We start from the raw sequence: 22,255 nt of genomic DNA, 5'->3' as shown, positions 1-22,255 counted from the left end.
ATGGACCCAGCATTCCTGTTCTGCTGAGGATAGGCTCAGATAGGCGAGGTGGCTTGTCCCTTCTCCCTCAGGCCAGTCTGACCTGTATTGGGCCCTAGTCTCTCATGTTTTTGTCTGTGGGAGGATGAAATAGAACCTACTGTTTAATATCCTACTGTGTTCTTACTTGTGATGGCCATCTGGGCAGAGGCTGGGGCACTCCCTACTTTAGAGCAGGACCCCAGCACTGTCTAGGCCTACATGTCTCCCTGGCCTATTGCCATCTCCTGGCTCTTAACCTTCAAGCTTCTGTTGTGGAGAGTAAGGTGGAAGGTTCCAGAGGGAGCTGCCTCCCTCCCCTTAGGCTTACCCCAGGCTTCCTTTGGGGAACACAGAGACTCTGGCCCCAATAAACAGATGCTCTCTATAAATCTGAAGAAGGCTGAGCAACCTTGCCATAGACCATGGCCTCATAAGTCACTAGACAGGACCCCCAGGCCTCCTAACCTAGGATGAAGTGTGCAAGAAGCCCAGCATCCTCCTGATAAAAATGGGAGTTGGCCCAGGAGGCTGACAGCCCACAGTCAGGACTGGGCATCTGAGAAAAGGCCAGCTGGAGCAGACACCCAGCATGGAGGATCTGGCTTAGCACCTTGTAAATTGTGTGCTCTTTGCCCAAACTTAGATACAGGCAGGGAGAGTTAGGGGCTGGGCCTCCCTCAGGGCTGCTGGGGACTGCTCTCTTGATTATGTTAGGGATCTAGGCTGGCAGGAAGGAAGCCCTGTGGCAGTGGTATAGAGGAGCGCAGGCTGGTTCCTGGCTCAGGCAACGCTGGGTGCCTTGTGGATGGAAGTCTGGTAGTTGAAGGAAGGGCAGGAGAAGGTGCCAGGAAGCATCTCAGTGTGAGTGTGAGAAGGAGCTCTGGCTTCAATGTTGGGAAGAAATTTAACCTAGCATCTTAGTGGTGGGTCTAGATGACTGGTTACAGTGATGGATGTTTGGGTTAGGACTGGGAAGGACTGGGGCTGTGGATAGGGCGCTGTTCAATTCAACAGGGGCTTGGTGGTTAGAGATTAAGGCTACAACATTAGTGTGGCATTAGAGTGAGTGGTTAGGGAAGGTTATGGTAAAGTAGAATTTAGGACTGTAGTGTGAGTGTGTGTGTGTGTGTGTGTGTGTGTGTGTGTGTGTGGTGTGTGCCTGTGTGTGCTTGTCCTAGGGCTTGATGTTAAGACCTAGAAGCTGTCCCTGAGCTTTTTTGCTTAAGGGTAGTGCTCTACCACTTGTGCCACAGCTTTACTTCTGGCTTTTTTGGTAGTTTAATTGGAGATAAGAGTCTCAAGGACTTTCCTGCCCAGGCTGGCTTCAAAGCGTGATCCTCTGATCTCATCCTCCAAAGTAGGTAGGATCATAGGCGTGAGCTACTGGTGACTTAAGAGACAGTGGGTTTTTAATAGTGTGGTGTGGTTGTTATTTTAACCTATGCTGTGGAGCCTTAAAGAGGAAGCCAGCTCTTTACCAGCTCGACCTAACTGGGAAGTTTAGACCCAGGGGATGAGAGCAAGGGGCATGAGTCAGACAGACTTCAGTTTCATCTGATTCTGGGTTTTTCACTTTCCTAAGTGCCAGTGCAAAATGCTGGGACTGCTAATACTGACTTTGCAGGGGCCCTGGGCCAAACAAGCAAAGAATGTAGAGAAAGGGCCGGGTCACACACTCAGTGCTCGGCACTCGGTAACTAATAGTGTTTCTGGTCTGGATCAGAGTTCCTGGCAGGAAGGAGGGCACACTCGGTGGGGACGGATGGTTTAATAAAGGGCCTTTTCCAAAAGCACCATCAGGGTGAGAGGAAAACAAAGGTTGGCCAGGCTCCCAAGGGTACTTGCATAGGATAAAGTCCTTACACCTCTAGTGTAAAGAGACAAGAGACCAGCAGTTACTTGGAGCCTTTTGAGACCATCAAGGGCTTGGGTTTCTTTTCTCTACCAGTGAAAGAATGAAAGAGCAGGAAGATGTTTAAAGCCAACAGAGTCAGTTTATGTGAAAATGAAAGGAACAATGAAAGAACACCAAAAGAGACTCTTTAGCTAGGTGTCTGTCATAGCTTGCCCAGGTCCTGCTATATATAGGGTCTCTTATCTCTGCCCCCTTAGGGTGTGTTCGTGGTCCTATTGGTTGATGAGTGGATATGTGCTGTGAAGAGTCTTGTGATTGGTTCCCCCACCGCCATATGCATTTTGCTGAGCCACCACCCCCACGCAAGGCTTGTGGATCTTGCTGAGTCATTTCCCCCTCACACAGTGGATCAGGTCCTGGCCGCCATCTTCCACCTAGCCAAGGAGGCTTAACTTTCCCTTGCCTTCACTGGAAAGGTGAGGGCCACATCCAGGGCGATCCCTAGAAGTGCAAGAGGGTGGCACCTCCCATTTATCTCATGCCTTCAGATTCCTCACTGAGTTTCCCCATTGGCAGGGCATGAAGGAGCCTTGCAAGGCCCAGGGTGGGCTAGAGTGGGTGGCAGGCACCTGCAGGGGTGAGTGAAGGATCTCCAACATAGTTGGCAGCTATCACAATGCCCATTGTGACAAACTGCGCCTGTCACCACCGCTCCATGATGGGTAGAGTGAGGGTAACCAGATTCTGCCCTGGGACCTCACTCCATTTTGCAGGTGAACCCAACAAGTGCAGGAACAACCAAGTGGGCTCCCAAACCTTTGAGGATTGGAGCAGACAGGATATCCTGTTAAGAAAATGGAGGAGAATGAAAAGGAATAGGCCAGACTTGATCATCAACAGGCTAGGACTGTTTATTGCCAGCAAGGGGCACAGACCTTCCTGCAGTTTGGAAGTATGTGAGGGACTAGATTTGGGGGCTGGGTTTACGTGGGTCTTTTTTTTTTCTTTCTAGTTTTGGGGCTTGAACTCAGGGCCTGAGCACTGTCCTTGGCTTCTTTTTGCTCAAGGCTAGCACTCTACCACTTGAGCCACGCTCCACTTCCGGCCTTTTCTATATATGTGGTGCTGTGGAATCGAACCCAGACCTTCATGTATATGAGGCAAGCACTCTAGAACCAGGCCATATTGCTCAAGGCTAGTACTCTACTACTTAAGCCACAGTGCCACTTCTGGATTTTTCTGTATATGCGGTACCAAGGAATTGCACCCAAGGCATCATGCATGCTAGGCAAGTACTCTACCACTAGGCCAAACTCCTGGCCATATGTGGGTCTTAACAAGGAAGCAGAAAATAAAAACTAAGGTATGGTCTTTTTTTTTTTGGGGGGGGGAGGGTGTAGCAAGGACAATGTCCTTGGCCAGGCCCAGAATAGAATGCTCTGCCTGGGGTGAGGGGACTTTCAGCTAATAAGCCAAGGTCAGAATGACCTTCCTGCCAACAAGCACCTGAGTGAGCACCTGGTATTGTGCTTGAGCTGAGGGAATAAGGCAGGAGTCATTCCTTCATATTCTATCTTTAAAAAGATTGGGCTGAGAGGGGAGCAACACGGAGTTATGAGAACAAAGCAGATTCCCATCCTATCCAGAGTCTTTTCAGAAAAATCCAAAAAGTGTTGAGGGCCTAGAGTAGCACCCCTCACAACCATGTGTGGCGAGTGAGGAACCCTCCATGTCAGTAGTTCATGAGTGTATGCAGCTTCCAGAATCTGACTTGAAAAATAGTAGAGAACTCATTGCACTTGACTGACTTAAGTCTCTTTGTCTGGATGGAATAGGTTAAGGAGCAGTGGAGCAAAAGAAAATAAAAGATGATGAAAGCTCCTTTTCAGATGTCCAAGTGGGTCTGTCAAGTCTGACTGCATTTTACAGCACTCAGCTCAGTCATGTGACCTCAGTGTCACCACTAGGGTAGGTATATGTGTGACACAGGACCTGGGGGAGAAAGCTGTAGGGAGAACGTTCTTCCAGAGTGCTGATGGAGCTTTCTTAAGCCCCAGGAATTCTCTTGAACTCAAGGTTTGCAAGTCTCTATTAGGTTTCACCCTTTGCTGGGAGATACAGAGGAAGTTTCTGACTCTATCCATAGCTTTCCCTCCAGTTAATCTGTAAATCTGCCACTGGTTAGTCCATTATTCAGAAAAGCTAGGTAAAAATTGCTTCAGCAAAGTCAAGGAATGTTATAGTAACAATAATTGGAAAAAAAAAAAAAAAAGAGCCTAGGCCAGGCACCACTGATTCATGCCTATAATCCTAGCTACCTCAGGAGGCTGAGATCTAAGGATCATAGTTCAAAACCAGACCAGGCAGGAAAGTCCATGAAACAATTCACTACCAAAAAAAAAAAAAAAAAAAGCCAGGAGTGGAGCTCTGGCTCAAGTGGTAGAGTGCTAGCTTTGAGCAAAATAGGTCAGGGACAGTGCCCTGGCACACACAAAAAGCATGAAAGGAAGGGAGAGAGAGAGACAGATGCAGAGACACAGAGACACACACACACAGAGAGACAGAAAGAGATACACAGAGAGACACAGAGAGAGAAAGAGGTGCCTGAAATATATACTTGTTTCCTTTTGTGGAACTCACGGGACTAGCCCTCTTCCTTACTTTCCCCTCTCACTAGGTGCACCCACATAACCCATCATTCTGGAAAGTGGCCAGGAGGGAGATTTTTAAGTTTTGCAGGATAATTTCCTGAAAATAGATTAGAAGAGGAAAATGGGTGACATGCATTCATCTGAAGTCTTGTAAATTGGCTGCATTTAGGACCCAGAGGGGTGGGTCTGTTTGTCTGTCTGCCATGCATCTGTCTGCAGATGACATAGTGAAGATTGCTAAATGATTTCCAATAATGAAATGTGGAAACACATAGTTCCTTTGTTAGCCACATAGCTGTGGTTTTGTGTCCGTGATTCATTGTGGAAGTGAGTAGCTGGAACAGGCATTCTGTGGGGGTTTATTTTCTTCTTCTTTCTCCTAAAAAAATATTTATGAAAAGTCTATAATTCAAGGAAGTTGAGTATTTTTTGAAGAGAAAAATCCCTGTTCTTTGCAAATAAAGGATTACAAATCAAAACCCTGGAACTACTCCATTCCTACTACCAGCCGATCACCCACACAGCATTTTCCTACTGGGGCCTCAGACCTTGACCCTCACTTGTCCACCCACATGGGCTGGCAGAGTGGGGGTTACATCAGAGATTTTTGTGGGATTCTAGAACTACAGATGAGATGATGTCCTTGACTGTGATCTTTAGCTAGATTACCCCCTGTTAGAGCCCTTTCCTTGGGGGGAAAATGGGTTCCACCAGACACCAGTGGCTCATGCCTGTAATCCTAGCAGATCTGAGGATCACAATGCAAAGCCAACCCAAGCAGAAAAGTCTGGGAGATTCTTACCTCTAAGTAACCACAAAAGATTGGAAGTGGAGCGTAGTTCAAGTGGGAGAGCACTAACCTTGAGCACAAAAAAGCTCAGGGATAGAGCCCAGACACTGAGTTCAAGCCCCAGTACCAAAAAAAAAAAAGGTTTCATGTTTCTGTTTTGATGTTCTTGCTTATGCTTTATGCTTTATAGAGAAGCTCTCAGCTGTGCCCCCTAAAGCAAGTCATTGAGTTTTAGACACCTCAGTTTTGCTTTGTTTGTTTGTTTACCTGTAGGAGGAGGAGGATCGCCATAACGTTGTACCCTCGTGGAATTGTTAGGAGGTGTTCTTAATATATGGAAATGTACCTGGACCCTTCTTGGTCCTCCATGAATGCCATCCCACTCTTATTTTTCCCTTGATGCTGGGGTTATGCTGGGCCTGCTGTTTAGACAGAGCAGCAACCAGTCAGTAGGAACTCTTGAGAATTTGTGGGAAGACTTGAAGGCCCTGGCGAGGCTTCCAGTTATAGCCAAGGTTGAGTGGGCAGCGTGAGGGTGCCAGCTGCCTCCCTGCTGGGGGTGAGCTGGGAAGGTGAACAATCTCTGTGTTTCACTTTTCTCATCTGTAAAATAGGGGATGGTGCTTCCCATAGCATAGGGCTATTGTACTCATCGAGTAAGGTTAAGAGTCTAGCAGAAATAAAAATAAATTACCCGATGCATTGATAACAATAGGTTAGGAAATTTGAGTAGTATACTGCCAGAATGAAAACCTCCCAGGTTAGTGTCCTAATTTCTACAGATTTTTTTTTATGATGTTATAGTTGGCAGAGCAAGAAGGGCAAGCTGGCTGCAGGCTTCCAGGATTGGCCAAGCCTCTGAGGGGTGTATCCTTGCCATAGGCCCCCAGATGCCTTTGCTTACTGTGGGCTTGTCTGGGCAGGCCCAGGAGTGGGAATTGTTCATCTGAAGTCATAGACTGGCCTTATGGAGTAAGCCAGCACCTTACTAGCTCGTTTAATTTCATACTTGGGACACTATGGCACAGTGGTTGAGAATTGGGGTCCTAAATTGTATTCTAGGTCAGGCTTGCTAAGTGCTGGGGGTTGGGGGAGTGGGGCATATGATGGCCAAGTTAGAGGTGGTGATATGTTCGTATATCAGGTTCCTTGTGGCTTTGGGAAATAACCCTCTCTCAAGCCCCAGTTTTTCTCTTCCCTCCTCCTCTAATCTCCAGCAGCACCTGCCAACTCTGTGTTTTCATTCCCTTAAAATGGCTTCAGCTGTCCAACCAGGTTTCACCCATTGCATAATTCAGGAAGCCCCACTGTAGAAGCTTAAATTTACAGTCTAGCAGTCAGCAATTCGGCTGTAGTGATGAGAAGAGCAGGGTGAACTTCAGAGCCCAGTAGACCTCAGCTTCAGAACCCTCGCTGTGGCATTCATGAGACATGTAAGCCAGACCATTACTTTCCTGCTCCATGTCTCTGGTGCCTGGCTTTGATTCTTAGCCCTGTTAGTCATTAGCTGTGTGACCTTAGGCAGCTTACCTAGCTTCTTATGTCTCTTCTATAAAGTGGATGGAAATCCTAATACCTACTTTCTAATTTTAGTGAATATTAAATGAATTAATATGTGTGAAGTATTAAATCTTGTGCTTGATACATAATGTGAACTCTCTCTGTGTGTGTGTGTGTGTGTGGTGGTGGTGGTGGTGGTAGTGGTGGTCCATCCTGAGTCTTGAATTCAGGGCCCGAGTGCTGTCCTGGAGGGTTTTTAGGGGTTTGTTGTTGTTGTTATTTTTTGTTTGTTTTTGCTCAAGGCCAGCTTACTACCACTTAAGCCACAGTTCTACTCCCTGGCTTTTTGGTGGTTAGTTGGAGATAAGAGCCTCATGGACTTTCCTTCCTGGGTTGGCTTCAAGAACCCCAGATCTCAGCCTCTAGGGTTACAAGCATGAGCCACCTGTGCCTAGCTGAACTATCATAATCATCCTTGTCTTCTCCTGTTTTCCCTTTAACCAGATGAGCCTCATTATGCCCTGCACAACATTGTCAGCATAGTTTTGTTTTGTTTGGGTACTGGTACTTGAGGTCTCAAGGCCTGGGCACTGATTGTGCTTTAGATTTTTCACTCAAGGCTGGCATGCTACCACTTGAGCGGAAGCTCCAGTTCTGACATTTTGGTGGCTAATTACAGGTAAGAGTCTCACGGACTTTCTTGCCTGGGTTGGCTATGAACTTGGATCCTTAATCTCAGCCTTCTAAGGACTAGCTAAGGTTATAGGCATGAAACGACAGTGGCTGGCTGGGTAGCCCAGCCTACCAGCTGTCAGCACAGTTTTGAATTTGCTCTTTGGGCTCATAGTTTTCTCTGCCCTCCCACCCCATCCTCTAGTTCACATCTAATTTTGCAAAACCTTCTCTTGCTATATATTCCCAAGGCTGCTCCTGCCTAAGAGGCCTGGAGCATGTGGGTTGGGCAGCTTTCTTGGCCACAAGGCTTTAGCCCTACAGTCTCCATGCTTTCCATCTCTGATTGTTATGAGAGGTTCACATGCAGGACCTTGGCCCTGGCCTGCTGTGTATGAGTATATGTGTGGTTCTCTGTACCAAGGGTTCTGGTTGGGATGAAGGTGGTTAAAATCTTAGCTTGTGTTCTGATCCTCCCACCTTGGCCTAATGCTTGCATCAGCCTGAAGGAAGTGGAGCAACTTTTATCATTGGCCACTCAGAGGGCCCCTTTTCTAATTCATGCAAAGGCAACAGATGTGCTAGGCCTCCCCTGGGTGGACTGTAAGCTCTTGGTGATTGGGCAAGATGCCATTTCCATGATGCCTGAGTGCACCTTGGTAGTGACTGAATGATGAATTCATGAAATCTAGATTTCCCATATGCTGAGAAATCTTCCCAGGAAACTCAGAGCCAAAGGCTTCAGACTGCTTCCTAGCTATGGCTGGCAGCAGAATGGGGCCCAGCTGAGCTAGGGAGATAGCTCTGGTGAAGTGGGAAAGCTGGGAAAAGTTTGAAGTTCAGTGCGACCAGTATTGGATGCTCAGTGCTATGGTAACACCATGGAGGATATAAAAAGGTTAAGACCTAGACCCTTCCCCCACTCCCTGAGACCTGTGACCTTGACTCAGCTGCAGGATGGTCCTGCTGGGTGCAGAGGAGGGCAGAGAACTCTTAGAAAGTTTCTTCTTCCTTGAGATTGGGAATATGGCTTAGCGGTAGAGCGCTTGCCTGCATGCACAAAGCCCTGGGTTTGATTCCTCAGTACCACATATATAGAAAATGGCCAGAAGTGGCACTGTGGCTCAAGAGGTAGAATGCTAGCCTTGAGCAAAAAAAGGCCAGGGACAGTGCTCAGGCCCTGAGTCCAAGCCCAGGACTGGCAAAAAAACAAAATAAATAAATAAATAAATAAATAAAAACCCAACAAACAAACAAACAAAAACAACCAAAGTTTCTTCTTCCTTGTGGGAGGGCCAGGGTTATTTCCCCAGGAATTTAATGCTTGGAAGAACTGGGTAAAATGAGAGGTGCTGCCTAGGCCCTAGATAGCCTCTCAGGGACTGCTTTTCTTCTCATCTCTGCCCTTGATATGTTCCAGGTATGAGTCCAATTCTTGGGCAGCTTGAACTAACTGTTCTGCCCTGCTCCCTTGCCAAACCAGGAGAGAACAAAGATAACACAGTATGTCGGGGGTAGGGGGCTTGGAAGGCACTGGCAGCTGACAGAAGCAGGAGGGTGGAGAGGGATGCAGCTGTTCTAAGTCTGGACCCTTTGGCAACTGAGCACCTACTTCAGGGCTGCTTATAAAGCGAGGAAAAAGCCTCAGGCTGGGGCTAGGTGTCTATCTCCTCAACATTCTGCAGGACCCCCTAAAGCTAGAGCCTTCCTTGGTCACTTATTTACATGCCTGGAAACAAAACTGGTATGTTCTTTGCCTGGGAAGCAGAACAAGCTAACCTGCAGTGAGATAGGCCTTAGCTCACAGGAAGATGCAGCTGCCTCCTCTTGGGCCAGAAGCAGAGGGCCCTGGGAACTCCTCTGAGCTGTAGGCTCTCCTCTCTGCTGAGTCTCCTGTTCCTTTCCTCTTCTCTAGCTGCTAGTTCCAACCACCCACACAGCCTCTTCCTTCATTTGCTCCTAAGACCTCCTGGTCCCCAGTGCCTCCAACCCTTCTTTATTCTCTCTTCACTCTTCTATTTCTTAAAGTACTTAGGTGTCAGAGCACCTGGAATTCATAAAAAATACATTGACCATCAATACAGTTAATTCTATGATTAGAATTAGCTGGACACAGTTTTATTAGCAGAAACTATGACGATCGTCTGCATATGTAAAAGAAAAGGAAAAATACCACCCTGGCTCTGGGCACATGCACGTGCCCATGAAAAGAGCAAACTGTTGAGTGACATGTGGTAGGCTGTTGCCACATTTTTCCATTAATAATAGTTTATTGCTTGTTCATTTGTTTAACCGTGCTCTAGCAAACAAGTGGTAGCAAGCGCCAAAGGTTGGAGAAAGATTTATAGAAGTAAAACTTAAAACCAAGACCATCCTGTTTATTAAGAAAAAATACCCTCCCCCCCAAAAAAATCAGGAGGTGTTAGCAGAGTTCCAGCTTTAGCCTGGCAGGGGCCCCTGGTCTGGTCTGGGTCTGCATTTGCTCCCTGAGTGGCTTTAGACCTCCCCTTTAATTCAGAGCTCCCCTTTAGCCCTGCAGCTACCAACCTCCTCTGTTGATAGCCCCACCCCAGTGGACAGCCTGGGAATCTCCTGAGATTTGTCTCCTGGATATTCCTATCCTAAGATCCATCTTGAGGTACAAGAATACTCACCATATCCTAAACCAAGCCTACCAGGAACCCCTCCATCCATTTGTCCAAGCCATTGCTGGGAATTTTCTATGTCTTCAATATCCCTTAAGCCCACATCTTCTTGGACTCATCCTTGATCACTGATTGCCCAGACCATAGCCAAAACCTTCTGTCTGGCCTCCATTTCCTCCCCTTACTACCCTATCTTCTTCAGCTGATCTTCCAGAATAGTTTTAGGAATGTCTGTCCCATCCTTCCTAGGCCTGACACCACAAGTATCTCAATGATAATATTGGCTTCTTCTTGGTCCCTCACCTTTGCTGAGCCCTGGTCCTTTTATGTGGCTTCCATTGTTTCAGGGGAGATGGATGGCAAGGTTTTGGCCTCACTGAAGAAAGAATTCAGGGGCCAGTACACAGAGGAGTCTTTAACAGAGAAGATTTATTTAAGCAAAAAGCTAGATTTTATTAAAGCAGAAGTGATCATAAAGCAACAGTACATCCCAGAAGGAGACTGAGGGCAGGCAGTTCAACCAAGCATTCAAGTGCTCTGAGCTATCAGTCTTAGACACTTTTATGGATAGGGTGATGATTATGCTAAGGATATGTCCATAATTGTGGAGTTTTCTAAGAAATGGGAGGGCATTTCTAAGAACTAGGGAACAAGCAGTGATTTGCCTAATAAGGTATCCTCAGACGGTGATTTGAGGGGAGGTGCATGCATGAAACCATAACTATATGAGATGTAAGTGAGGCCTCTGGATAACCTCTACAGTTGGGAAAGTTCCTGTTGGGGGTTATTGCTGGGGATCCTACCAATAAGTAGCCTCAATCATAGTTAGCTGTTACTCCAGGACAATGGTAAAGCAGGCTGTTGAGCAAAATGTACTCAGATACAGAGCCAACCATTCCCTGGTTCCTTTGCGTTGTTATTCTTTCTTCTCTTGCCTGCCCCCTATCAATTGGACTGGAGATAGGAAGAGGGTTTTGCAACTTATTGGGCTGGAGTGCCTAGTACATTATACTCATTCATAAATGCTTCTTGAATGAGAGGAAGGAGGAGAGACTGCTCCTTAGGTCATGTTATTTTCCTGCTTTGAAATCTCCAGAGCCTCCCCCTTACCCAGTCCATACAGCACAGATATTTCCTCCAGTATTTCAGGTCTTCCATCATAAAAGCCCAGACCTACTCCATGCTTGTGGCCCATAATCCTAGCTACTCAGGAGGCTGAGACCTGAGGATTGAGGTTCAAAACCAGCCTAGAGATAAAAGTCCGTGAGACTCTTATCTCCAATTAACCAACAAAAAGCTAGATGGAAACATGGCTCAAATGGTAGAGTTCCATCCTTGAGTGAAAAAGCCAAGCATAAGGAGCCCTGAGTTCAAGTCCCAGTACCAGCACAGTCCTCTCACCTTCCCCCGCAAAAAGATCCAGATCTTGCTTTCTGTTTTATTCTTAATTCTCAGTGTCCTCAACTGTAAACTGGTAATAAACTAAGCTAATGACAAAAGTGGATGGATTTAGGATGATGTTAACATGATGTTGTAACCTGACTTCTGCTCTTAGGGGGTTTGTACTTGAACAAGGTCTAGAACCTCCACACATTCTGTTTTTCCAACTGTGAAATGGGGACAGTGAATATCTTACATTACAGAGAGGCCTACATGAGCGGATGCATGTGATTTGTATTATTGGCACAAAATCCAGCACAGAGTAAATGTTCATTAAATCGTTGTGCTGACTGATCCTCCTTCCTTTTTCCTCCCGCATAAGTAACCACTGTTATTAATTTTCCATGGTATCCTTCCAAGGTTACTTCATAAATATGCAAATAAACACAATATGGATTCTTATTTTCTGTATTGTCACATAAACACAACATGAATCCTTATTCTTTTGTATGTTTACACACAAGTTTACATGCTCTACACCAGAAGTCAGCAAGCTTTTTCTGTAAGAGGCCAGATAGTAAATATTTTTGGCTTTCTATGACAAATGGCTTCTGCAACTACTCAACTGCGTGGTTGAGAGTAAAAACAGTCATAGACAATGAGTGTGGTTGCGTTCCAACAAAACTTTATTTATGGAAACTTTCATTTGAATTTTATATCATTTTCTCATGTCAAGAAATAGGATTTTTCTTTTGACTTTTTTTTCCACCCATTAAAAAAAATGGTTGGAAGAAAACATTGTTAGGTCACAGTCTAGATAAAAACAGTCAATGGGAGAGATTTAGACTATTGTGTTTTCACATTTCAATGTGTCTTGAAAATCATTCCTTAATGAAGTGAGGCACCACTTCCGTTTCCAGCCACCTTTACTCCATTCTGTGCACAGATCCTGGTTTAACCAATCCTCTACTCAAGGACACTGGATTGCTTCTATTCTGTACAAAATATTCTATTTCAAAAGAACACTGCAATGAATAATCTTATCCAAGCATCAGTGTGACCATTTGCAGGGGTCTTAGCTGAAGGGTCTTAGCTGAAGTCCCCTAGAGGTAGAATTTGGGTATGTGTGGCCTACTGGGGGAGCACTAAGGGAGAAAGGACAGCAGAGTGGAATAGTGGAGAAAGACAAGCAAAAATGGACTTCCCAGGGAATCAAGATTGGCTGATTGAATTCAGAGCTTCTGAATTTTCCTTGAGTTTCCTTTGAGTTGAATTTTCTGAGTTTCCCCTTGATGCAGGGACCTTTGATCTTCCTCTTCCTCCTCCTCCTCCTCCTCCTCCTCATCCTTCTCCTCCTCCTCTTCCTCCTCCTCCTCCTCTTCTTCCTCCTCCTCCTCCTCCTCTCCTCCTCCTCCTCCTCCTTCTTCCTTCTTCCTTCTTCCTTCTTCTTCCTTCTTCTTCCTTCTTCTTCCTTCCTTCCTCCTCCTCCTCCTCCTCCTCCTCCTCCTCCTCCTCCTCCTCCTCCTCCTCCTCCTCCTCCTCCTCCTCCTCCTTCTCCTTCTCCTTCTCCTTCTCCTTCTCCTTCTCCTTCTCCTTCTCCTTCTTCTCCTTCTTCTTCGTCCTGGGTCTTGGACTTAGGGCCTGAGCATGGTCCCTGGCTTCTTCTCCTCCTCCTTCTTCTTTTTGCTCAAGGCTAGCTAGCACTCTACCTCTTGAGCCACAGCACCACTTCTGGCTTTTTTCTGTTTATGTGGTGCTGAGGAATCAAACCCAGGGCTTCATGCATGCTAGGCAAGCACTCTACCACTAAGCCACATTCCCAGCCCCTGATCTTCCTTTTTGACCTAGTTATTGGTGATAGGAGGTGCTTGTCACATGGTTCCCATTGGCCAAAAGCAGTACTCAGAAGTCCCAAGTATAAGCTTTGGTCGCTGTCCTTGCAGCTGCTCATGTACCAACAGTAAAATGGACCTGGGCAGGGTCGAATGCCCACTACAATAGATTTTTCTGTAGTTTTAAAGGTGGAATCACATGTGTCATGCTGTGAGCAGACATTGCCCACTTGCAGTCTGTAAGAATTGTGTCAACTTACACTCCTGCCAGCAACATCTGAGGGTGGCTGTTTCTGCACAGTCTCACCAAGAATTTTGCTAGTCAGATGGAGTAAACATGCTGTCTCATAGTTCTCATCTACACATCTTATAAGGAAAAAGATTGAACATATTTCCCTGTGTTGAAAAAAACGCTTGTTTTCTGTGAGCCATTTATTCATATCTTTTTGAGAGTTTTTTTTTTCCTTATTTTTGGTTTTGGTTTTGTGCATAGGGGCTTGCACTCAGGGCCTTGAGCTCCAACTTGGCTTTTTTTTTGTTCAAGGCTAGTACTCTACCAGTTGAGCCACAGCTATCCTTCTGGCCGTTTGCTGGTTAATTGGAGATAAGAGTTAGAATGGCAATCCTTAGATCTCATCCTCCTGAGTAGCTAGGATTATAGGCTTAAGCCACGGGAGCCTGGCTGGAGTTTTCCTTTTAGAGCCGGTGGTCTCTATCTTTTCTATTTCTTAAAATGTTATGGAGATTCGTCTTTTGTCTGTGATATGATTGTACATATTTTTCCTGTTGGATCATTTGTCTCTTTACTTTGTTTAAGCTGGTTTGGGCCAAACAGAGGTTTTTGATCAGCGAGTTGTTTGATCAAGTAAAAAATATGTAAAGCACTTAGTATGATGCCTGCAAGCTGGTAGGTACTTAATAGCTAATGTTTCCTTTGCTTTCCCCTTCTCCATTTGGTGTTTAATTCAAACTGTGCTCTATACTCTTCCTTAAATGTGGCCAGTGCTTCCTACATCCATGCATTTCTTACACGAGTTTTCTTATCTGGAAGGTCTTCGTTTTCACTTTGGGCTCTTGAAATCTTACTCCTTTATTCTTTAAGCACCAGCTGCAGTCTGGCTTTCCCGAAGGCTTTCTAGAATTTCTGTATCTCTCTTCACCATCACCTTGAGCTTTTGCCATGCTTTGGCTGAGCCTCAGTTCCCTTATCTACAAAATGGAATTTCTGGGAAGAATGGAGATTTATTTTGATTTCATGATTTATTTTTACTCTACCCAGTACATATCTATTGTTTAAAAAATCTCCAAATCTAGACATCCATAACATTTCAAACTGCAGTTAAACATGTTTATACATAAATATACACAAGCACTGTTATTTCCAAGGAGTAGTTACTATTTATGTCTGAGTGGTTTCCTTATGTCTGAATCAATGTCCATGATAGCAGGGAGACGTTTTTCTTAAAACAGAAACTGATGCAGGTGGCTCACACCTATTATCCTAGCTATGCAGGAAGCTGAGATCAAAGGATCTCAGTTTGAAGCCAGAGCAGGCAGACAAATCTGAGCAACTCATCTCCAATTAAACAGCAAAAGACTGGAAGTAGAGGTGTTGTTCCAAGTGGTAGAGCACCAGCCTTAAGTAAAAAAGCCAAGCAAAAGTTCAGGTCCCAGCACTCACACATGCACGCACACACACACACACACACACGCACACACACACACACACACACACTCACACAAATGTCCACAGTTAAAAAATTTAAAGTAATCTAAATACGCAGCAGGAGAACATCTAAGTTGTGAGTCATTTACAGATTGACTGTTATAGGAATTGTATAAAGCATGATCTAATGTTAAGTGGCAAAAAAGTCCATTTAATCTATAGATGATGATAATAGCGTAAAATCATGTGTGCGAACAAAGATAGAAAATAGACAAAAGTATTGCTGTGTTGGGTTCATGGATAGTGAATTCATGATTGTACTATTTACAATAAAACTAAGTGAGGGAGATTCTGAATGATCTGTGAATAGGTATTTGTTTTTTTTTGTTGTTTTTTTTTGTTTTGTTTTGGCCAATCCTGGGTCTTGAACTCCAGGCCTGAGCACTGTCCCTGGCTTCTTCTTTTTTTTTTTTTTTTGCTCAAGGCTAGCACTCTGCCACTTGAGCCCCAGTGCCACTTCTGGCCGTTTTCTATATATGTGGTGCTGGGGAATTCAAACCTAGGGCTTCATGTATATGAGACAAGCACTCTTGCCAGTAGGCCATATTCCCAGCCCTGTGAATAGGTATTTGTTGAGAGTATTTATTCCACAACAAATGCATAAAGGGTTATATTAAGAAATGGCATGAGAGTGGAGGCATGGCTCAGGTGGTAGAACACCAGCCAATAAGCAAAAGGGTCAGATAACAAGTTCAAGCCTCAATTTCAGAGGAAAAACTAAAACAAAGCAAAAAGGAAATGACAGGGCAGGCCTGGGCTTTGGTTTCAGGATGAGACCTGGTCTAGCAGTAGTTTATCAAAGACTCTCAGAATGTCAAAGCTACACAGGGCAGTCTAATATCTTCATTTAGAAGGTCAAAGGTCCTGAGGCCCAGAAGGCTGAGTGACTTGCCCAGAATAGTTCAGCAAAAGCTTGGCTATTCCACATAGAAGAAAGCCTTCCCTCTACAGATGGCTGGTCAGCCTTTACCTTCCTGTCTTGGGGCACCTCAAATCCAGGAGTCAACTACAAGTGGGTGGGGAGAAGGCAGCTGAAAAGCATTCATCCAATGTAAGGGTGGGGAGATGGGGAGCCAGATGGAGGAAGCCACAGAGACATTGCTCCTGGGATGTAAACTCTGGTGCCATGGTTGTCTCCACAGGACCCCGAGTGGGCTCAGCCAGACCAGCCCTCTCCAGCAGCACATGGGGCTGTCTCGGACTATCCGACGTTACCCAGCCATTGCTGCCAATGGCCAGCTGACTTCTAATGCTCTGCCCACAGGACTGGGTCTTGAACAGAGAGATGGCACTCGGCAGGCAGTACATCTGGACAATCGCTCATCCCCCTGGGGTAAGGTGCCCTGCCTCAGGGCCTAAGGGAGAAAAGCATCTAAAAATCTCTGCCCACTCTACATTCCACCTCTGCTTTCTCTCCACTCTCTGGGAGGAACTGAGTTGTCATTTTGTCCCTCATTCTCTCAGCCAATCAATAAACAACTTCTGAAAGGGTTGGGGGTGTAGATAAGTAGGAGAGCACTTGCCTAAATTGTGCAAGGCCCTGGATTCAATTCCCAGAAAATAAACAAGCAAAAATAATAGTAACCAGGTGCTGGTGACTGGTATCTATAATCCTAAGTACACAGGAAGCTGAGATCTGAGGATCACAGTTCAAAGCCAGGCTGGACAGGAAAGTCTGTGAGACTCTTATCTCCAGTTAACTACTAAGAGGCTGGAAATGGAGCTGTGATGATAATATTTGAGCATTTGCTTTCTGCCAAACTTCAGGGGTGCCAAAATAAGTGGTCTACACTTGATCACTTAGAACTCTAGGACCTTTGCTGCTCTCTCTCTGCCTATCTGTTATCCTATTATGCCTTTGCTTATTTTATAAATAAGTATGAACTTCAACACTGCCAGCTGCTTCTGTAACACTGACTTCTACTGCTAGGAAAAGATCACCATTTCTGGATTCTCGGCATGATACACAGTGTCGTGTATCCTTTCTCTCTGTTGGAGCCTCCTCTCTCTGTTGTTTCTTAGAGCAGCTGCTCCAGGCCTCCCCTACTTCATCTGCTTACAGATGCAGGGAACTAGCTCCTGCCACCTCCTCCCTGCACAGACAAACTTCTTGGACCTATGGTCTACATATACTTCTCCACTTTCTGCCTTCCATTCCCTCCTTAACCTTCTGGCTCTGCCCTCCTCCCTGGGCTCCCCATACTGAATCAATAAACCTCTTTTTTCTATGGCCATTATCCTTACTAAATGAAGTGACCTCACCTGCCCCCAATCTACTCCACCTATCAGTAGTCCTCCCACACTTGCTCTCGAATACCTTGCTGGAAAGTTTTCTATGGTCTTCCCAATAGATAAAGTGCCTGATCCTTGTTCTGGTAACCAGGCCCAAACCTGTCTTTATTTGGGCATTACCATTCTCTCTCTCTCTCTCTCTCTCTCTCTCTCTCTCTCTCTCTCTCTCTCTCTCTCTCTCTCTCTCTCTCTCTCAAACTTCATGAATTTCTGTGTCATCCTTGTGAAAGGGCCATGTGAACCTTCCAAGTATCGTTCCAATTTTAGTATATGTGTTGCTGAAGCAAGCACCGTTATCATCCTCTTTAGCCAGCCTGAGCTTTGTCTCATTCCCTGATCTTGGGTTCAAAGCCCAGACATGGCCCTTTGCTGGCTATGAATATGAGGCATCCCAAATATGTCTGACCTTCAATCTAATTATAAAGTGGAAATATTAGGTCAGACATATGAGAGTTACCAAATCATGGAAATGTTCGTTTTGAATGGCTCCACCTAAGTAATACTCATCAGTAAGATTAAGAATTGACATGTACCAAGTGTGAACCTAGAAGCCAACCATTTGTGCTTCTCGAAGGCATGATTGTGATCCATCACAGACATGGCATCCAGAAGGTGCTCAGTGAATGCCCTGGGCATGGATGGATTTACCCCTAGTCCCATGGGGCTTCCTAACTAAGCTCTGGTGGTCACCGCAGTGCCTTTCATCCCTGCCCCTGGACACAAGTCCTCTCTCTACAGGACTGAACCTCACGGAGAAAATAAAGAAGATCAAGATTGTCTTCACTCCTACCATCTGCAAGCAGACCTGTACCCGTGGGCACTGTGCCAACAGCTGTGAGCGGGGCGACACCACCACCCTGTACAGCCAGGGTGGCCATGGCCATGACCCCAAGTCTGGGTTCCGTATCTGTGAGTCCCTTTCCCGCTGTGGTGGTTTCCAACTGGTCCTGAGGAGTTGAGGTGGCCACAGGGACAGGCTTGCCTTGGGCTGGAGCCCAGATCCTTTAGAGGAAGGAAGTCTCTGCTCTTGTATGGATGGGGGTGGGGGTGGGGGGAAGGAGGCTCCATCAGGTGTCCCAAATTACCCAGAGAGCTGAGTCTTCATCCTTGTCCCAACATGGCTGTGTGAGTCTAGGCATGTCACATACCTCTCCACAGAGACCAGCAGGAGTTAATAATGCCAGTGCCCTGTGTCCTGGGTTACTGGAAGGAAGAAACATGAAAGGCCTCTGTAGAAAGGCCGGGGCTGGTTGTTATCTTCCCCTTCCTCAATGTGTGGCTTCATGGAAAGTCCCTGCATTTCAGGGGGTGCTGGACTCCCTAAGCCATCTAGATTTGGTGCCCTGCTTTCCTGTGGTAACTAGCTGGCCACAAGATTGATGGCACTGTTCTTGCATCATTGGTCACTTTGTGGATTGATATTGTAGATTTCTGTCAGATTCCCTGCCTGAATGGAGGCCGCTGCATTGGCCGAGATGAGTGCTGGTGCCCTGCCAACTCAACTGGGAAGTTCTGCCACCTGCCAGCCTCACAGCAGGACAGGGAGTCTCCAGGGAGCAGGTCCCACCACAGGGCCCTGCTGGAAGGCCCCCTGCATCAGTCCACCTTCACACTGCCCCTCTCCAATCAGCTGGGTGAGTGCTCAGCCATGAGCTGGGAGGAGTACCAGGTAGGATGGCTGTCAGCCCTGCTGTGCTAGACAGGAGCAGAGACGTATCTCCAGATTTCCTTTCACCATCAGACTCCCTCTTTCCCCTCTGCCCACAGGGTCCATTTCATTTCCCCCTTCCATCTGAATTTCTCCCCAAGTTGTGTCCTTATTCTGTGATGGGGAAGTAAAGCAGGAAGAAGGCAGCATCCTGCTCTCAGGGAACCCACAGTCCTGGGCAGTAGAGAGAGAAAGGATGATGGGAAGTTGCATTTCAGCCTACCACATTTCATTTTCCATGGCTTCCATTAGTAAGTTCCAAATTAAAGATTAAAAAAGCAAGCAAGCAAACAAACAAAAAAAATTCTATAGGAATGGGGAGATGGAGGGACCCCTGAGCCTGGAGTGTTCTATGAAGGCTCCGTGACTAGGTGACCTGCAGTGATCCCTTGACCATGGGCAGCATTTGGCTCAGCAGAGGGAAGGACAGTGTGGGCAAAGGCATTGAGGCGGACCAGGCAGGGGTCATGGCTGTCACTCAAGGCTCTGCGTAACAAATCATCATGCTACTGGAACTTTATATTAAAGGGCCTCCTATGAAGGAGTTTGAGCCTCATCTTGCTCCCCATTACTCTGGGGTTCCAACTCCAGAACACAGAAATGCACAGGGAAGTTTGGAGGACACATACCACTCATGACCACCTGGCCCAGCCCTGTGGCCACTCTTCAGGATGTGGGAGAATGAGGTGGGGGGAAGCCTGTTTCCCACCTCCTAATCCCAGCCCTTGTGTACAGCCTCCGTGAACCCCTCCTTGGTGAAGGTGCACATTAACCACCCACCTGAGGCCTCTGTGCAGATCCATCAGGTGGCACGGGTGCGAGGAGAGGTCAACAGGGCTCCGGAGGAGAACAGTGTGGAAACTAGACCCCCATACCAACTTCCTGCCAGCACCAGCCACAGCCACTGGGACAGCAACAGCATTCCTGCTCGGGCAGGAGAGCCTCCTCGGCCACCTCCCCCAGTAGTGCTCAGGCATCGAGGCCTGCCAGGCCGGTGTTACCTCAGTACTGTGAACGGACAGGTGAGAATGGAGCCCCAGCCCCTGTCCTGGGGGCTTTCAGAACCGTGAGCGCCCTCCACTCTGCTCTTCTCTCTTCTTGGTTTTTCTGATGGAATGTGACCTCAGATTCTCTCATCTACCACATAGGAAAACCCAGGGCATAAAAAGGCCTGAGTGTGGACAGGTAGGGTCTCATACCTGGGCTGCACATAGTACCTGTCAGTACCAGGCATACAGGAGAGGATCAAGAAAGTCACAGAAAATCTTGGCTACCTGAGAACTGGGCCTAGGACCTGGGAGTTTAATTTCTAGTCTCATTCCACCAAGATGTGGAATGAGACATGCAGATCAGACCCCACAGCCCAGGTGGTCCAAAGACCAGAGGTATTCCATTTCCCCCAGTGGCACCCTCAGCTCCTGTTGGGAGGCCAGGTTCCCAAGAACAGGAGCTAGACCAGACCCATGATGGCTTTACTTGTTGCAGTTTGGTGTTTTTGAAGTTAGGGGACCAGAGAGGGTGGACAGCCAAAGGATAAAGATCTGAGTCCCAGATCACCCCCAGCTTTGGCCTGGTACCCTACTCATTGGGAGGGCTTTCACTGGGGCTGACCCCAAAATTCTATGGAGGTTAAAGGAGGAAATCCTGCCCATTGGGAGCCTCTGTCTGTGAGCTGTTAATGGACAGAGAAGATGGTGGTTTATGTAGAGTGGGATCCCCAACATAAAGTGAGGTTATGACAAAGTGGATGCAGCCGTCTCTGTATCCTTCCATCACATTGACCAAATACTCCCAAGCCTGAGAGTGGGCATCCTCAGGCAGAATATGGGGGGGGGGCAGTGAGTTCTGTGTCCTGGACTTTGCTTGGACATCTTGGTGTACAACAAGAAAAGAAAATGGTAGAGGTGAGGTGTCACAGGTGTCCATGGCCTCTTTTCCAGTGTGCTGACCCTCTTCTGGAGCTAACAACACAGGAAGATTGCTGTGGCAGTGTGGGAGCCTTCTGGGGGGTGACCTCATGTGCCCCATGTCCTCCTAGACCAGGTGAGTGCTCTCGTCAAGGTGGAAGGTTAGGAGGAAGCCCTCCTGGGGTGGGGCTCTGTTCCAAGTCACACCCTCCATTCCCAGTCAAGGTTTCCAAGACCAGGTAAGTGGAACAGACTGGTGAACCACCTAGGTGTTCCAGATCTGCCTTGAGGGAGCCTTGATCAAGCTTCTGTGTCCAGCACCCTGGGCCTCTCCTCTGCTTGACTGTCTGGGAGGGGCTGCTGCCTCTTGTGCCTGCTGATGAACCTCCTTCACCCTCTCATATATACTCCTGCCCAGGCCTCAGGCACCCAGTGGGTTTTTGTTTTGGTTTGGTTTTGGGTTTTGGTTGTGGGGCTTGAACTCTGGGTCTAGGCATTGATCCTGAGCTTTTTTTTGCTTGAGGCCAGCACTCTATCACTTTGAGCCACTTCTGTTTTGTTTTGTTTTTAATGTGTGTGGTTAATTTGAGATAAGAGTCTCTTGGACTTTACTACCTGGGTTGGCTTTGAACCATGATCCTCAGATCTCAGCCTCCTGAGTAGCTATGATTACTGGCATGAGCCACCAGTCCCCAGCTCAGCAGTTCAGCAGTCTTGATTTGGTGACCCAGTGTTTTCTTTCTTCTCACCTTTGGGTGGGTGAGTGGGGTAGGGTGGTGGTGAATCAGGTTTCCTCCTCATCTCATCTCCTGCATCTTGATCTCTGGATTGGGGTTGAGTGTTCTAGAATATCTCCCATTTTGACATGTGAGATACCCAAGCCCCTGCCTTCTTTTGTTTTGTGTTTGTTTGGGTTTTTGTTTTGTTTGCCAGTTGTGGAACTTGAACTCAGGACCTGAGCACTGTCCCTGGCTTCCATTTGCTCAAGACCACTTGAGCCACAGCGCCACTTCTGGCTTTTTACATATATGTGGTACTGAGGAATTGAACCCAGGGTTTCATGTATATGAGGCAAGCACTCTACCACTAGGTCATATTCCCAGCCCCCCTGCCTTCTTTTGGAGAGTAGGAAAAAACCCGAACATTCATTCATTCATTCATTCAATTCATTGGGCTGGGGATATAGCCTAGTGGCAAGAGTGCCTGCCTCGGATACATTCAATTCATTCATTCATTCAGCAAATCCTTACCAGGTACCTCCTATGTCAATCACTGA

At 46.8% G+C, this 22,255-nt stretch overlaps 1 protein-coding gene and 1 non-coding gene across 4 annotated transcripts in view; one reads left to right on the top strand and one right to left on the bottom strand.

The window, feature by feature from the left end:
- Nucleotides 1-22,255, top strand: part of Ltbp2 (latent transforming growth factor beta binding protein 2) — a 95,705-nt gene that overhangs the window by 25,927 nt on the left and 47,523 nt on the right. For all 3 annotated transcript variants that reach the window (XM_048362122.1, XM_048362121.1, XM_048362120.1), the window contains exons 4-8: nucleotides 16,215-16,405; nucleotides 18,103-18,273; nucleotides 18,792-18,998; nucleotides 19,808-20,094; nucleotides 21,013-21,115. In XM_048362122.1, coding sequence (XP_048218079.1) covers nucleotides 16,215-16,405; nucleotides 18,103-18,273; nucleotides 18,792-18,998; nucleotides 19,808-20,094; nucleotides 21,013-21,115 — 959 coding nt within the window. The remainder of the gene's footprint in view (nucleotides 1-16,214; nucleotides 16,406-18,102; nucleotides 18,274-18,791; nucleotides 18,999-19,807; nucleotides 20,095-21,012; nucleotides 21,116-22,255) is intronic.
- On the bottom strand, nucleotides 17,549-17,655 carry LOC125363687. The gene has a single exon (XR_007213280.1). It is a non-coding gene; the product is annotated as a U6 spliceosomal RNA (small nuclear RNA).

Source organism: Perognathus longimembris, chromosome 14 (assembly GCF_023159225.1).
Source record: "Perognathus longimembris pacificus isolate PPM17 chromosome 14, ASM2315922v1, whole genome shotgun sequence".
Taxonomy (NCBI): domain Eukaryota; kingdom Metazoa; phylum Chordata; class Mammalia; order Rodentia; family Heteromyidae; genus Perognathus; species Perognathus longimembris.
The sequence above is the reverse complement of the archived record's forward strand: the minus strand, read 5'-3'. Positions and strand labels throughout refer to the sequence as shown.